The 16,665-nt window shown below is 37.8% G+C and overlaps 2 protein-coding genes across 7 annotated transcripts in view; one reads left to right on the forward strand and one right to left on the reverse strand.

Annotated features, from left to right (window-relative positions):
• DMGDH (dimethylglycine dehydrogenase) overlaps positions 1 to 1,952 on the reverse strand; it is a 112,590-nt gene extending 110,638 nt beyond the window's left edge. Inside the window, exon 1 of one of the 3 annotated variants that reach the window (XM_074206765.1) lies at positions 1,879 to 1,952. In XM_074206765.1, the coding sequence (XP_074062866.1) occupies positions 1,879 to 1,937 (59 nt within the window). In that variant the 5' untranslated portion in view covers positions 1,938 to 1,952. Of the gene's footprint in view, positions 1 to 295; positions 920 to 1,878 lie in introns of those variants that run through there. The other 2 variants (XM_074206766.1, XM_074206764.1) reach the window with 2 other exon arrangements.
• BHMT2 (betaine--homocysteine S-methyltransferase 2) lies at positions 677 to 15,985 on the forward strand. 4 transcript variants are annotated; one of them, XM_074206767.1, is made up of 8 exons: positions 677 to 791; positions 6,448 to 6,580; positions 7,641 to 7,732; positions 8,896 to 9,087; positions 10,693 to 10,840; positions 12,119 to 12,301; positions 13,062 to 13,290; positions 15,670 to 15,985. In XM_074206767.1, the coding sequence occupies exons 1-8, from the start codon at positions 759 to 761 to the stop codon at positions 15,749 to 15,751; spliced, it is 1,092 nt and encodes a 363-aa protein (XP_074062868.1). In that variant the 5' UTR covers positions 677 to 758; the 3' UTR covers positions 15,752 to 15,985. The 4 variants fall into 4 exon arrangements, with proteins under 4 accessions (XP_074062868.1, XP_074062870.1, XP_074062871.1 ...); XM_074206769.1 differs by lacking the exon at positions 677 to 791 and having other exon boundaries at positions 6,488 to 6,580; positions 7,641 to 7,727; XM_074206770.1 differs by lacking the exons at positions 677 to 791; positions 6,448 to 6,580 and adding an exon at positions 6,663 to 7,533 and having other exon boundaries at positions 7,641 to 7,727.
• The last annotated feature ends 680 nt before the right edge of the window (positions 15,986 to 16,665 follow it).

Raw genomic sequence — 16,665 nt, forward strand, 5'->3', positions numbered from 1 at the left:
TAATGAAACTCTAATATGATCTAAGTGGCAATTCCTAAAACAATGGCTCTTGGCCTGTAACAATGGCAATATTACAAAAGAAAAACGCTCTGCTACTTAAATCCTCTGGTTGGACTCAGAGAGGATAAACTGGGAAGGAGCTGGACAGTTCCCTCTCTCCTTCCGGCCGCGACTTGGTTCATCCTCTTAGAAGTGGACTGAGCAAGAGCGCTGCTTTCTCCGCCACCATTCCGCCCTCACCTCTCCCTCCCCGCCCCAGCCCTGTCCGGAGCCGGCCCAGGACTCTGGCACGCACCTCTCCTGGAAGGGGGGCCTGCCGCCGCTGCCACCACCGCTGCTGCTGCATACGGACCGCAGCCAGCGGCCTGGAGCCAAAGTGGACTCCGCTGTGCATAGCTGACACCTCAGCTGCCTCAAGCCACCCAGAAGCATGGCTAGGGTCTGGCGGAGAGGCAGAGTTCAGGACACGTGCAGCCCCCCAACAATGCTCGGGTGGTTCCTCTAGCAATGATCCTAGACGTTTCTGAGCAATCAGACGCCCCGGTCCCGGTAATGACCCCTTGGGGCAGCAGGAGATTCGACCCGGGACTAGTGGTGAACAACTCCCCGGGGTGACGTAGGACCCACCCTTATCCTGCCATGGGCGGGGGAAAGAGGAGGGCCAGGCCCACCTCACTGCTTCCAGCTACTCCCCAGGTGCAAGGCAGCCACTTGGCCCTCTGAGTCCCTGAGACGAGCATTGGACCACGAGTGGAGAGATGGCATCCGTCGCGGGGAAAAGGGCGAAGAAGGTGAGAGTCGTGGGAAACCAAAGAACTTGTCTTCTTTGTCTGTTCGTCTCCAGTTGTCCGTCTGTATGTAGCTCTTGTTGGGGGGGTTGGGGGGAGAAGTTTTCTGTCTCCGAGTCTTGTCTGAGTTTCTCTCTATGTGTTTCTCTCTGCCCACCACCACCATCACCACCACCACGCACTCGCTCATCCCTGACCCTTAGAATGGTCCTGATGAGCTTCTCCCCTCCCCCCATGCCTGCCCTTTATCTTGCCTACTCCCACTGCACAGCTCCTCTCCCTTCCCCCACTCCCCTCTCTCAGAGTTTAAGAGTCCACACATCTTTATTACGTCCTACACATATCCTGAACTCCCCACCCGGACCCCGACTAGGTCAAATGTCTCGAGGAAACGTTCCAAAGTTGGTTAAAAGTGGAGTTAAAAAGATGCTTAGATCCATATAAGTTCAGCTCCTTTCTCTCCCTGACAGTTCCGGAATTTGGAAAGGATGGGGTCAGAAGTGGATTTTACTGGAGAAAAAAAGATAAACGTAAGAAAATGAGCTGTCTGGAGCAGCTGGGTGGTGAAACAGACTCAGGAAGATCTGAGTTCAAATGTGACCTCAGATACTAGCTGTGGGACTCTGGGCAAGTCATTTAATCCCCATTGCCTCCAAAAGCCCCCTCCTCCCAAAACTATCTCTTAACAGACTAGAGAAGCTGAAAATAGGATACTCAAAACCCAGGAATTTCCACCCCTTCCCTCTTGTCTCAGAGTTTTTAGGTTTTAACAGATTTTCAAGAACTTGATGTGTATTCATTCAAATGATCTATAGGAACAGTAAATTTGGGGTGGGGTGGGAGTTAGGCTTGTTAGATTCCCCTGAAGTAAAATATTGATAATTTAATTGCTGTTGCATGATTGTTTATTTCATCACAAATTAACATCATTTAGAAAATAAATCCAAAACCTTGTCTGAATAGCTTATTGTTCATTATGTTTAATTTCAGAGACAGTATGACTGTGATGATTAAAATTCAGGAACTGAATCATCCCATATTTGATAGAGTATTAGATTTAGAATCAACAGAAAGTGTTTTTAAATCCTACCTCAGAGGGAAGTTGTGTAATCTTGGGGAAATCACAACTTCTTGGCCTCTGTTTTTCATCTCCAAAATGAGGGAGCTGAGGTCTCTTTCAGTTCCAAATCTTTGATCTTATGTATAGAATTAAGAATTTCTTGGTCCAACACTTACTGGCTTTGTGACGCTGGACAAATCATTTAATCTCTGAATACCAAAGACAGCTCTCCGGGATTTACCTATCATAAACTGGCTTACAAATTTGATGAAAGTTCAGATCCTTCAAATATTTACATTTCATTTCTTGGAGATCCAACCAAAGCAAGTATTTTTATTCTTTGGAGGACTCAATTTCATAATTAAGGTCAAAAATAAGCTCTGAAGTGTTTTGAGGGTTTTTTCTTCTCCCCGAGGTAGAATCAACAATGTGCAAGTTTGTTGAAAATTTTAAAATGTAATCTTACTCAGTGCTGACATTAAAGAATTCATGCTACAGTAACTATGAACTCCATTTTCTTGGGCTATCGTCTGGGTGCATGGAGCCAAATTCTTGTTTTAGGTTGTCAGAATTGAAGCAGGAAAGTGGGCCAGTCTCCAGAGTACACTGCACAGGAAGAAAAAAAAAATCAAGCATGAATTTTCAAAGCATTTAGACCCTCACTGGAAATTCAAAACCGATCTAGTCTTCTAACATCAGCACCAAGAGTTATGTAGGAGACCTGAGACATGTGTGATCATCACCATCCCACTGGGGCTTGTCGGGACCATAGAAGTTGATGGAATCAACCTATTCCTTAGTATCCTGCAAAGAGGATAAAGTTGATCCCTGAACCTAAAAACCAACACCAAGAAAATGAAAAAGAAACTAGGGGTTGATGCATAGGGTAGAGCCTAATATCAATTACTTCATCCATTCACAGCAGCAGCAGCAGCAGCAGCAGCATCCAGATTAGAGAGGGGTCAGCATCTAACCAACAGGACAATATGTGTTTCACTACCACTTTGGAGTATAAAGGATTTTGTTTTGTTATGGGGGGGGGGGGGGAGAGCTGCAAAAATAACTACAAGACATAAATCTCTAGTGGGAAGGGAGAAGGAAGGTGGATTACAACATAATCATTTCTAAGGTTTGAACAGTTTCTCAAGCAAACCCATGAGTGCCAAACAATACAGGAGTCCTCAAGGCCTATGAGAACAATTAAGTTGATTGTTTAGTCTTGGAGGTTCTTTGGTGCACAGAAATAGGTCCTGCCATTTTCAATTCAGTTCATTAAATGGGAGGCATGGTGAAATATAAGAATAGCAATTGTAAAGATTGATTAATCACCTCAAGCTGCATAATGAGTCTTACTCCCAGGTCAGAGGCTTCTTGAGAAAAAGGAGTTCTTAGAAATACAAATTATTAATATATTCATTACATTTATCATGTTGATCAATATGAAATCATAATTTCCTTTTCACAGTCTTTAGTAGTTTATAGTCTGAATAGAGTCAATTTCTGACTTTTTAGATATATTCTCCCAGAATAAAGCAAAATTCTTTAACCCAAAGGTGGCAGTGAAATACATATAACCTCATATTCTTCTGTGTGAGTGGTTCCACCTTTGGTTTATATGCAAATAAACCCCATAATTAGTTAAGTAAAATAACTCCAAACAAAAGCTCAACTGTAAAACAAAGCAAAGAATTTTTTAAAATCATGACATTCTCTAAAATCCTCACAAACAAACAAACAAAAAACCCAACTGGACATTATATCATACAAAAAAATTTTCCAGAGCTATTAGAAGCAGAGAACAACATAAAAATTAAAAAATCTACTAATTACTAACTGAAAGAAACCCTAAATTGAAAAAACTAAATAATTTTATAGACAAACTGTAGAACTATAGAGATAAAAATACTTCAAGTAGACATGAAGAAAATAGTTCAGGTATTAAAGCACCATAGTCAAGATAACATAAAAATTAGAAGCATCTACTTTGTGATATCTAAATGTTGATAGATAAAAAGTTACAAACCAGAGTGATCCATACTCAAAATTGTTTATAATCTTAAAAGATAAATGGATAGTGGACTTCCCATCTTTTCTGATGAAAAGACAAGAGTTGAGTAAAAAATTTGAAATGTAAACGCAGTAATCAAAGGAAACCAACAAAGGTTGAGTAATTGAAAGGGGATAAATGATAATGAAGTAGTTACATACAAATAGAGAAGAAACAGATATCCTTTCCACAATTTTACTTTTTTTAAGGATCAAAGGGGTCAGCAAAATCAGACCTGGGTGTGAGTCTGTTCTAGTTTGTTGGTTATAAGAAAGTAAAGAAAATAGAGGCAAAAGGGAAACTACACTATGGAAGACAAGGAGAAGAAAAAGCAGGCACTCTTGTATTTTGTATAAGTGGAGTATTTGAGGCAATTTACAGATGAGGAAATTAAAGCAATCCATAGTTATATGAAAAAATGCCCTAAATCATTACTTAGTAGAGAAATGAAAATTAAAGCATCTCTCAGACTGGCCAATATGACCAGAAAGGACAATGATCACTATTTGAGTTGTGAACTCATCCAACCTTTCTGGAGAGCAATTTGAAATTATGCCCAAAGGGCAACAAAAATGTACATACCCTTTGATCCATCAATACCACTACTGGGTCTATACCCTGAAGAGATTATTAAAAAAGGGTAAAAACATCACTTGTACAAAAATATTCATAGCAGACCTGTTTGTGGTGGGAAAGAATTGGAAATTAAGTAAATGTCCTTCAATTGGGGAATGGCTTAACAAACTATGATATATATATATATATATATATATATATATATATATATGTGTGTGTGTGTGTGTGTGTGTGTGTGTGTGTGTGTGTGTGTGTGTGTCATGGAACACTGTATGGGAATTCAGGGAAGCCTGGAGCGATTTGCATGAACTGATGCTGAGTGAGATGAGCAGAACCAGAAAAACATTGTACGCCCTAACAGCAACATGGGTGGGTGATGATCAACCCTGATAGACTTGCTCATCTCATCAATGTAGCAATCAGGGACAATTTGGGGCTATCTGAGATAGAGAATGCCATCTGTATCCAGAGAAAGAATTGTGGAGTTTGAACAAAGACCAAAGATATTACCTTTAATTTAAAAAAACTCAATATCTTAATATGTAATTCTGCTAGCTCGGACTTTATTTTGTTTCCTTAAGAGTATGATTTCTCTCTCATTGCATTCAACTTAGATCAATGTATACCATGGAAACAATGGTGGGGGCAGGGAAGTAATATTAGGGGAAAAATTGTAAAACTCAAAATAAATAAAATCTTTTTAAAAAATAAATGGGGTATTTAAGAAGACGACTATACAAACATGGAGGAAAAAGTGGGCATCAACCTCTTATCCTAATTAGAGAAAGGAGGTTAGAAAAGATCACACTCTCTTCTTTTAAACTTATATGCTTTATTGTAGTTTTCAGAGTGGCAAAGTACCATAGGGACAAGGAATCAGTCTTAGAATTAGGAAGACCAAGGGTCAAGTCCCACCTCTGACACAAGTAGGCTGTGTGACCCTGGACGATTTTGGGCCCGGAAATTCTGTGATTCTTCATGCAGAAAAGGTGCCAATTGGTATAAGAGGAATTCCCTTCTTTGGGAATTATTGATCCCAATGAAATCATAAATCCAATCCAAAAACTTAAAGTTATTATAAGACCTAGATATATGTCCTCTAACTATTTAAAGCAGTAATCTCCTCTGTGCTAACATCTTGGTAAACTCAAACTAAATTTGTACTTAAGAATCTATTGAACCCGTCGCAAAGAGTGACAGCATCAAAATTCAAGTCTTACAATGGAATCTTTGCATCAAATATCTGAGTCCCAAACTGCTTGGCATTGTCTGTGTGAATATGGGAAATTACTTAACTATTCTAAATCTGTTTCCTCATTTGTAAAATGGATAGAGTACTTGCCTCTTTAGGGTTATTGTGAGGTTCAACTATAAATCACTTAGAGCTCTATGTAAATGTCAACTATTAAGTTTGGAGAGATTCATTACTGGGTTGGTTATAAGGTGAAAAAATATTTCAGACCCTGTTCTGCTGAGCAGACATGTTTCTAAATTAAGAGAAAGACCACATTTACCCACATTAACTACTGATTCCTTGTGCATTCTCTAAGTAAATTTTTTTTGTAATTTCCTACAAATATTTTATTTTACTGAATATAGAACCTAAATTACCAGAATTAGTCTGAATCAGAGCTGGACTATTATGCCTTGCAATCTAATTTCTAATCTCTGTCCCTTACCTGAAACAACTTTCTCCAAGTTTACTATCTTTTGATTGCTCATCAAATGTTTCATTCTCAATCTTCAATCTTCTTCATTCTCTGCAGTATTTGACATAGATCTTCACTTTCTCCTATGTATTCATTCCTCCTTGGAGCTTCATGACAGTATTCTCTCCTAGTTCTACCTCTATCTGTCTGGCTATTCCTCCTCCGTCTCTATTGAAAAATCTTTATCCAGTCACTATTCCCTAAAAATAAGTGTTCCCCAGTCTTTAAAATAACAACAACAAGCCTTTTTTGTTTCTTCCTTTCAAGGGCATTCTAGAACGCTTGAATAGTGGAGAGGTTGTGATTGGTGATGGAAGTTTCGTCTTTACCCTTGAGAAGAGGGGATATGTGAAAGCTGGACTCTGGACACCAGAAGCAGCTATAGAGTACCCAGAAGCAGGTTAAGGAAATCATTATCACATTTTTTAAATGTTCATATTCTCTAATTATTAATTCTATGGAACCCATCATAGTATAGAAAATATAGTTTATATAAATACATATGTCTTAAATATATGTATATATGTTATAAACATATGGTATATAAATAGATAAAATATGCTTATATATAAAATATTAAAGGAAACACAAATGAAGGTGATGTGTGTTAATCCCATTTGCTTCTAATAAAGAAATATATATATATATGAAATACCTACATGAAGGATACTGAGAATTCAAAAAAGAAATCAGAAGGGAGCAATATGGAGAGGATTAGAAAGAGAACTGAAATTGAAGACCTGATCTCCAAGTCAGAGGACCTGGGTCACTTACTACTACCCATATGACTGTTCATAAACCATTTAATAATGGCTCTAGATTTCAGTTTCTTCATCTGTAAAGTTAGAGGTCTGGATTAAATAACTCTATGATTCCTTCTAACTCTAAATCTATTATGATTTTCCCTACTCCCAAGGTGTTAAGTCTAATGGGGCATAATACATGAACACATATAATTATGCTAACCAAAGAAGTCCATAGAAGAGTTCTATATAAAATGCCAAAGATGTTTTCATAAAATCTATGGGTATTTAGGGAAAAAAAATTTTGAGAAGGCAAAAATTTCAAAGGTAACCTGATATCCAAGTAATTAAGTGCCTCATCATTTAAGGAAGGTTATACAAGTCTGGTAGTAACTGAATTTCCCACATTCTTTACCTCACTGGACTAGCAGTTAATATTTTCTAGAAGTTAAGGACTAAATGGTCAACCAGGGGCCAATGGAACTCATGAATAGTACAGCCCAGCTGAATTATGCGTCTTCCCTTATGTTTGTTATTGAAGCTGCCAGGCTTCATCACTAACTTTCATAGAGAGACTTCAGCCTTTCATAAATACTAGGTCCCAAGCTAGGTATGGAAGCAAAATATTAGTGAATGGTTAATGAAATGGATTGATGACATGCTATGATAGTTTTTCTTTATTGTTGTTCTTATTTTAAAACCCCCTCATCCTTGCAGTACGGCAGCTTCATATGGAATATCTGAGAGCTGGATCCAATGTCATGCAGACCTTTACCTTTTTTGGTGGCAAAGACAATTTGGAAAGTAAGGTAAACTAGGAAAGAGGAACCTGGTTCAACCTCAAATCAAAATACCTTCTCAGTAGAAGCCTGTGTGCAAACAAATTCATCTGTATCTCTATTCCAATGTGGAAACTGTATATATTTTCCCTCCCCTCCTTTTTTCTCTTTGATAAATGAAATTCTGTAGGTTGGGGATTGGGGAAAGAGATTAAAAGTATTTTAAAGGTGATTATGTCTTTCTTCTTTGGGTTTACAGTAAAGCAAGGAAACTGATTCTTTTCTTTGATTGAAGCTACCTTAATTCATCTCATTTTTTCCATTCCTAAAGCTAAATTCCTACCCCTTTCCAAGCACCAATGATGAAACATAGTATTCTCCTCCTATCAGGGAGGATGATGCAGAATAAGAATAGATGTGGCTAGTGTGGCAATTTGCTGACTCTGCATATTTGTAACAAGGGTTTGGTTTGGTTTTTGTTTTTGTTTTTGTTTGGGTTTTTTTTGGAGGGGGGTGAGAAGAAAAAGGGGGATAGGAATAGATCGACTTTAAAAAAAGAAAAGAAATAAAAGGGGGTCATTGAAACATTTTTAAAATCAAATAAGAGAACAGAAAGTCCAGGAAAAAAAAATCATAGACAAGCAAGGCTATCTTGAAAATTACATGTTGAATACATGTTTTATTGTAAAAGAAAAATGAACTGTTATATAATAGAAATTTTTGATTTCATGTGCAATAATCTTTCCTTTTTTCTATATATTTAGAAATAGCCATTTTGCCAGGTGTTTGTAAAATTCAGAATAAAATGTAATAAAATATAAAAAATAAAAGCTCTAGCTCTCAAGTCAAAGGATTTGATTTCAAATGTCACTTTTGTCATGAATATGCTATGTACAAGTCATTTAACCTTTGTAGACCTCAGTTTCTTCATCTGTAAAGTGTAGGAGTTGGCTTTATTGACCTCTGAGGCATAGCTGGCTCCGAACCTATGATCACTCCTTCAAATTTTAATTTGTTCTTTCATCTAATTTTTCAAAACCTTTCAAATGTATTTTTAAGTACTGATTTTGATAAAATTTTAATTCTTCTATATTTTGAACAAACTTCTTATAAACCTCTAATTTTCTATCTTTCCCACCCTATTTTTTAGAAAGCGTTATCCTACCATATAAATCTATGCTTTCTAATTTCAGTGGAAAGATGTAAATGAAGCTGCCTGTGACCTTGCCAGGGAAGTGGCTGAAAAGGGAGATGCTTTGGTAGCAGGAGGAATCAGTCAAACATCATTGTACAAAAGTCATAAGAATAAACTTGAAATTAAAGAAATTTTTCAACAACAACTGGAGGTTTTTACTAGAAAGAATGTGGACTTCCTGATTACAGAGGTAAATCCCTAACAGGAAAGGAAAGAGCTAGAATACTGGATCTAGAGTTGAGAAGAACTGAATTCAAATCCTTCCTCAATTACTTATTAGTTTTGTGATCTTGGGAATAATCACTTAATATCTATCAGCCTCAGTTTTCTGTGAAATGGAAGTAATAATAACACCTCCTTCATAGGACTGTTGTAAGGATCAAATGAGATAATATCTATTATGCCCTTTACAAACCTTAAAGTGCCATATAAAATATTAGCTATGAATATATTGTTAGGAGTAGCTAGAGATAAGAAGATAAGACAAAGAGTCCCTGCCTTCATAGAACCTGGATCATCCCTTTGCTCATGCTGTTTGTTTATAGTATATGGGAGATGGCCTCTGGAAGCCCAAGACTTTAACATAGAAAGCAATGTGCTCATAAAGAGATGATGAACTACAGTTATCCCTTCCATGTCTTGACTTTCCTCATCATACAATCAAGTGTCAACATTATAGTCAACCTTATATCAAGGGTCAGCATATGAAATTAAATGGGAATTCTTGGGGAGTTTTGCAAGACCCCCACAGATGATAGAAAAAGTTTAGAAATTGAGAAATGCATAAAGTATATGTGTAGTATCATATAATATTAACATATTTTATCTTTTAATACTATCATAATTCAGACTTCTCTAATATGAAGGAAGGGTCAAAAAATTTTATGTAGATTTTATACACTGTATAACCTACTTGATGTGCAAAGGTCAATATTCCCTTTATGAACAAATTACCTTAAAAGAATTAGAACAATGGGGTGGCTAGGTGGCACAGTGAATAAAGCACTGGCCTTGGAGTCAGGAGTACCTGGGTTCAAATCCAGTCTCAGACACTTAATAATTACCTATCTGTGTGGCCTTGGGCAAGCCACTTAACCCCATACGCCTTGCAAAAACCTAAAAAAAAAAAAGAATTAGAACAAGAGCTTCAGAGGTCACCTAATACAACCACCCATTTTATAGATTAGAACAATTAGAGTTATACATGTAATAAACACCAATAAGCCCCTGGAATTTGTTCCCAGTCTTCCCTGATTCTTGAGTTAGGGTGGTTTCCATTTGCTGTGATCTTTCCTTGGCTGTAGTGCTCTCCTCTCTTTATGTGCCAGCCAATTTAAAGCTGACAGGTTCCACACCTCTGAGTTCCTATAGCAGAGGCTTAAGGTTATCCTACCACCTGATCTAGCCTTGTTCGCTAGCTTTTGTCTCTTTGATAAACTGCAAAATTTTCAAGACTAAGATGTTTGCTTTTGTCCCCTCCACAGTACTGAGACATCAAAGGAAATTGGTTGTTTCTGTTTTTCTTTATTGCCTGTGGTCTTGATAGAGAGAGTTTCTGAACATAAATTCAGTGCACTATTCTAATAGCTATTAAAATCATTGCTCTGAAAAAAATGATCTTTTGGTAAATGTTCTTGAGTACAGGTGACTTTCCTAAGATAGTTTCATTGTCATCCTCACATTTGGTAGATTTTTATGATTTTCATGTAAATTAGGGTATCACCATCTTCTTTATTTGACACTTTCAGTAACTACTTTATATTTGGGCCAGTAGAGTAAGTGAAAGTTCTTTCAGTATTTTGAGTATTGTGAAGAAGCTGAATGGGCTGTTGAAGTCTTAAAAGAGTCTGGGAAGCCTGTGGCAGCTACCATGTGCATTGGTCCAGAGGGAGACATGCATAATCTAACACCTGGTGAATGTGCAGTTCGACTGGTCAAAGCAGGTAAGGTTCTAATATAGGTCCTTAGCATGATAAATAGTCAAGTGATTTGGTTTTTAAGTTAGTAAATTTTCTTTATTCTTTACCTATGGTAAGGGGACTAGAACACAGAATTTTTATCCCTTCAAATGTCAGAAGAGGTCCAAATTTAGTAGATCCTTAATAAGATTGCCTTTGCCACCTCCATTTTTTTAGGGTCCCTCAAACACTCATGCCAACTCTACTCTGTTCTAAACTCCTATTTACCTCATGATTCAAGATCCTAGCTCTGAGATAGTAAAAGACTCAAACTCGTTTTCTTGGCCTCTAAATGATAAAAAAAATAATGACTTATTCTCCAGCTGGAATTTAGTCTTGGGAAACATCTGAACAAAACTTTAAAGTCTCTACTATTCTTGTCACAACTTCTGCTACCACCATGCTAATTACTCCCTAGCTCTAGAATCACAGGTAGACTGAACAAGTTTCTTTTTTTTGTTTGTTTGCTTGGGGTTTTTTTTAGGTTTTTGCAAGGCAAACAGGGTTAAGTGGCTTGCCCAAGGCCACACAACTAGGTAATTATTAAGTGTCTGAGACCGTATTTGAATCCAGGTACTCCTGACTCCAGGGCCGGTGCTTTATCCACTATGCCTCCTAGCCGCCCCAACTGAACAAATTTCTAAGAAAGCTGCCTTCTGTCCCTATTTGTATGAATAAATCATGGTTCCTTAGCTACAAATGTGGAGTCTGAAGGAGTTCTTTATGTGGATGGGGGAGAAGTCACAGGGAGACAATGTGTGTGTGTGTGTGTGTGTGTGTGTGTGTGTGTGTGTGTGTGTGTGTGTGTGAAAATACACAGACATAAGATAAATGTAGCAGTTCGTTTCCTGAATGTGGTCCTAAACTTGTAGGCTCCACAGGAAATAAGCCTAAAGGTTAAGAGAAAATTCATCAAGGACTTTTAGAGCACACTCTCTAATCTCCCTTTACTCTTATATTAAATATCTCTTATAGAAGCATAAAGTGTTTTAAAGTACCCATTTTCCAGGTTATCACTTAAAGTCACAGTACGATTTCAGGTTGCCTCAGATTGATTTTGGGATCATAGATCTACATCAGCAAAGGACTTTATAAGTTTACTTTTAGCAAAAGTGGAAACTGAGACCCAGAGGGTCTATTACCATCTCACTGTGTGACCTTGGGCAAGTGGTTTGTCATATAGAAGATAGACAGTAGAAGATTCTCCACCAGTCTTTAAGAACTGTAAAAGGGAAAACTAATGTTCTTTCCTTGAACTCTTAGGAGCTTCTATTGTTGGTGTGAATTGCCGCTTTGGACCAAAGATCAGCTTGGCCACTGTGAAACTAATGAAAGAGGGCCTAGAGGCTTCTGGGATGAAAGCTCACTTGATGGTACAGTCACTGGGGTTCCATACACCTGACTGTGGCAAGGGAGGCTTTGTGGACCTCCCACAGTACCCTTTTGGTAAGTGAAGACTCTTGATTAAATGTTTGCTTGGCTTCCTATCCCATGAAGTAAAAATTGTGAGGAATAAGCAACTATATTCCATCCCATTGACCATGTGAGATCAAGGAGATTAAAAAGTTTAATTAGTGAGACCCAAGGAAAGACTGTTCTAGAGTTTATTCTTGAAGTTGAATGGGAAATAGGCTCTAGGAGAATAACCTCTGTCTGCCAAATGGAAGATGATGAGCCTGAAGAAGTTTCCACAAAGCCTCCCACCCTCATCCAATCAGTTGTTAAGTCCTATATATTTACCTGACTTTGAAATATGACTTGCATCTTACCCTTTCTTTCCACTTTCATAGCTACCATTCTAGTTTTGGACCCTGAAGACTTCTGCCCTAGACTAGCTTTTAACAAATTTCTTTGTCACCAGTCCCTCAAAGTCAAACAGATAAGGTCTTTTTTTTTTTGTTTTTCAGTCATGTCCAACCCTTTGTGATACCATTTGGGGTTTTCTTAGCAAAGATACTATAGGTGATTGCCATTTCCTTCTTCTACTCAATTTACAGATGAGGAAACTGAGGCAAACAGACTTAAGTGGCTGTTGTGCCAACTAGCTGCCCAAAGAGTAGTGCAAAAGTACTTAGAGAGCTCTGAAAGTATAATGGGATTAGCTATACACATAAATATATAAAAATTGTACCTTAAAACTTTATTTTTAGTAAATATGTGATAAAACTGTCTTATTATTGAAGCAAAAAAATTATTTTCATTATAGGTCTGGAACCCAGAGTTGCTACCAGATGGGATATTCAAAAATATGCTAGGGACGCCTACAACTTGGGTGTCAGGTACATCGGGGGCTGCTGTGGATTTGAACCTTATCACATTCGAGCCATTGCTGAGGAACTGGCACCTGAAAGGGGCTTCTTGCCTGATGCTTCTGAAAAACATGGGAGCTGGGGGAGTGGTTTGAGTATGCACACCAAGCCCTGGATTAGAGCAAGGTAGGCAAGTTTCCTTTTGTTGTTGTTCAGTTATTTCAGTTGTGTCCTGAGGTTTTCTTTGCTAAGGTACTGTAAGTGGTTTGCCATCTCCTTCTCCAACTCATTTTATAGATGAGGAAACTGAGACAAACAGAGTTAAGTTTCTTACCCAGGGTCACATAGTTAATAAGTATTTGAACCTGGCATTCTACCCACTGGGCACTTAGATGCCCCAACACAACTTTCCTTACATTTCTTAATCTAAAAATCACTTTTCTAGTCAACATAAATAAATAGAAATAGCATACGTCTAGAGAGAGAAATTTCCCAGCTAGTATTTTCTTTAAAAGGAGTATGATTATATATTTTTTCAAAATGAGATTTTAATTTAACAAAACTTTTCCTTTAAGAAGAGGGTTTTATAGCTAAAATACCTGGGAGATAAAGAATATTTTCTGGAATCAAAGGTTCTTGAACTGGAGATTTATGTGTAGGAAATATGCTCTGGCCTTCTCTATCAAAGCCAGGCCTACTACATTTGCCATTCCTTGAGGTATGAGGGTGTGGGAGGTGTCTCTTCTCTACTGTCATTTGAAACTCAAAAAAATTTTAAATGAATGTTAAAAATTAATCAATTTTTAAAATTAGGAGGGAAAGTACTGTGTCATTTTTATAAGTTACTTCAAAGATGGAACAAGATCAAAGTCCACAAATATCCCTCAATCCCTCAAGTGCATATTCTTCCCCATGCTACATTGTCTCCTAGTGTAGTGGGCTCAAACTGTAACTTAGATTTTACATAGTATTCATCTCATCAAGTTCATATCCAGGGTGGCTAGGTGGTGCAGTGGATAGAGCACCAGCCCTGGAGTCAGGAGGACCTAAATTCAAATGTGGTCTCAGACACTTAATAATTACATAGCTGTGTGGCCTTGGGCAAGCCACTTAACCCCATTGCTTTGCAAAAACCCTTAAAAAAAAAAGTTCATATCCAAATGTGACATGACGGTCCAAATGAGTCCTTAGCTTCTACTGTCCTGAATGCAGATGGTTACTCTCAGAGATCATTCCTTGCTCCTCAAGTCTGGACTGATTACAAAGCCCAGCCTGGACTTTGACTCTTGAATTCCTGTAGCTAATGATTTTTTAAAATCTCTCAAATATTAAGATGCTACTCTTTTCACCTAGAATGAAAAAGAACAAATGCAAAAGCCCAAAACCAAAGTCCATTTCTCAGGACTACAGGACTTCAGAGGAGGGAAAACTCCCCAAAACTCTCTTTACAGGATGGCCTCTCAACATATATCATAGTGAAATAATCCAGTGACAAAACAAGCATCTATGAGGAATGAGGCAGTTAAGGAGTCCCTTGAATGCCTCCACAGACAATCAAGAAGGTTTTCATTCACTACATGGTTAGCAGTTGGAAACCAGTTATAGAATGTCTATAAACACTCTGTAGTCTCTGCAAGGTACTTCCCTTATACAATATTGCAACTCTCCTGGAAGCAAGGTCCTCGGCTTCTCCATGTGAAGAGATACATCTGAGGCACACAGCACATGAATCAGACTTCCAATGCATACAGAACTCTCTATTTAGCACCTGGAGGAGAATCACTAAATATAACTTTAAAGACTCTTGTATTTCATGATGTGAACAAAGATATAAAATAATTAAGACAAATTATTTTTCTTGAAGTAAAGCTCTGAAGTCAGTCTTCTGACAGCAGGAAAATTATTAATGATGTTTTGTTGCATCAAATGAGGTCTGTCTTGTGATGTGTCCCATCATACTGTTAAGATTTACAATGTGGGGGGCAGCTAGGTGGCACAGTGGATAGAGCACTGGCCCTGGAGTCAGGAGTGACTGAGTTCAAATCCAGCCTCAGACACTTAATAATTACCTAGCTGTGTGGCCTTGGGCAAGCCACTTAACCCCATTTGCCTTGCAAAAACTAAAAAAAAAAAAATTACAGTGTGTATAATCCACCAAATTTTGTAAAATTCAACTAAATTCTCTCTTGTTGATAGTAATAAAGCAATAAACCAAGGAGATCTCAATAGAAAACAAATCAAAAATACAATTGATATGACCTTGAGAAAGTCATTTCACTTTCCTACACCTCAGTTCCTCCTTTTTAAAATCAGGAAAATGAGGGTTAGACATCACTCCTTGGAGAACTTTCAAGACCTCTTAAATATAACCTCCACCCTGTCCCCATTAATTCATGTAATAATATTTTATATTAAATTGAACTTCTATTCATTAGCTTCAGTTGCCCTCATAAAAGTATATAAAATCATTAAATATACAGAGAAAATTTGCCTAAATGACAATTTATTTAATTATACTTTTGTTCTTCAGTTCAAAATTCTAAATGAGACTCTACCTTTCCACAGGGCACAGAAGGAATACTGGAAGAATCTGTTGCCAGCTTCAGGAAGGCCATACTTTCCTTCTTTGTCAAAACCAGATGCCTGAGGATGCTGAAGGAATAGCTGAGTTAAATAGCAAAAAAAGATCCTATTCTCAATGTACTCTTCTCCATGAAGCCTTCCCCTATCTAATCCAGTTCACATAAATTACACTTAGCCTTTGTGGTCAAGACCACAAGGTTCTAATTGTTCAAAAGGGCTGACAAATTTATCCTGAGCCAAGGAGCCAGAAAAATTTGCTATAAAGCCTGCATTAAAACCTGCATTACCAATATTGAAACATGTTTTGATTCCTTTTTAAAATTTTTTTCCCTGCCAAAAGGTATGAGAAGCCTTAGAGGAACCCCTGAAGCCCAATCACAAACCCACCTTCATGAAAGACTAAGGTTTTCTCTTCAGATGAAGGTTCTCTCCTTTCCCCAGAACAAATTTGGGATTATGATTGCATAATTATAAAATCTAGGAATTGTCAAAAAGCACTAGAGTTCATATAGAAGAAATCTCTCTTTAAGCATTAGTTTGAAGTTGTTGCTTGTCCTTGGTTTTTGAAGAGGACCAATGGCATGCTCAGAGTGATATCTTTACTTGTTTGTGAATTAGATTTGAGAGGTAAAGCTGGGCAGTCATCAGCCTCACTCTCTCCTCCAGAGTCATCAGAGTGATAAGACTAGAGATGACTTAGCCAAGAATGATTCCAGGTGTATGTAATATTATGAAGTGTGACTAAGAGGGTTTAGGTACAAAAAGAAGGTATGGCACTGGTTCTAGTATTTCTGCACACACTCTTCCTTTCCTAATGGAAGGAGACATTAGGCAGGAGGGAATGGAGTCCCCTTCTCTGGTACCATAACTGATGCTGGAAGATCAGTGCTTTGGGAAATGAGATTGTTGAGTGAAAAAGGGAAACATAGCAACTTTTGTTATGTGTATTTTCATGGCGGGGAGAACTAAAAGATTTAA

This window comes from Macrotis lagotis, chromosome X, assembly GCF_037893015.1.
Source record: "Macrotis lagotis isolate mMagLag1 chromosome X, bilby.v1.9.chrom.fasta, whole genome shotgun sequence".
Lineage (NCBI taxonomy): Eukaryota > Metazoa > Chordata > Mammalia > Peramelemorphia > Peramelidae > Macrotis > Macrotis lagotis.

Bases quoted from the DNA above. Each gene is read 5' to 3' on its own strand.
- BHMT2 (XM_074206767.1), top strand. From the start codon at position 759: ATGGCATCCGTCGCGGGGAAAAGGGCGAAGAAG. The intron at 10,841-12,118 runs GTAAGGTTCTAA...TTGAACTCTTAG, and splicing joins AGTTCGACTGGTCAAAGCAG to GAGCTTCTATTGTTGGTGTG. The intron at 13,291-15,669 runs GTAGGCAAGTTT...ACCTTTCCACAG, and splicing joins AAGCCCTGGATTAGAGCAAG to GGCACAGAAGGAATACTGGA.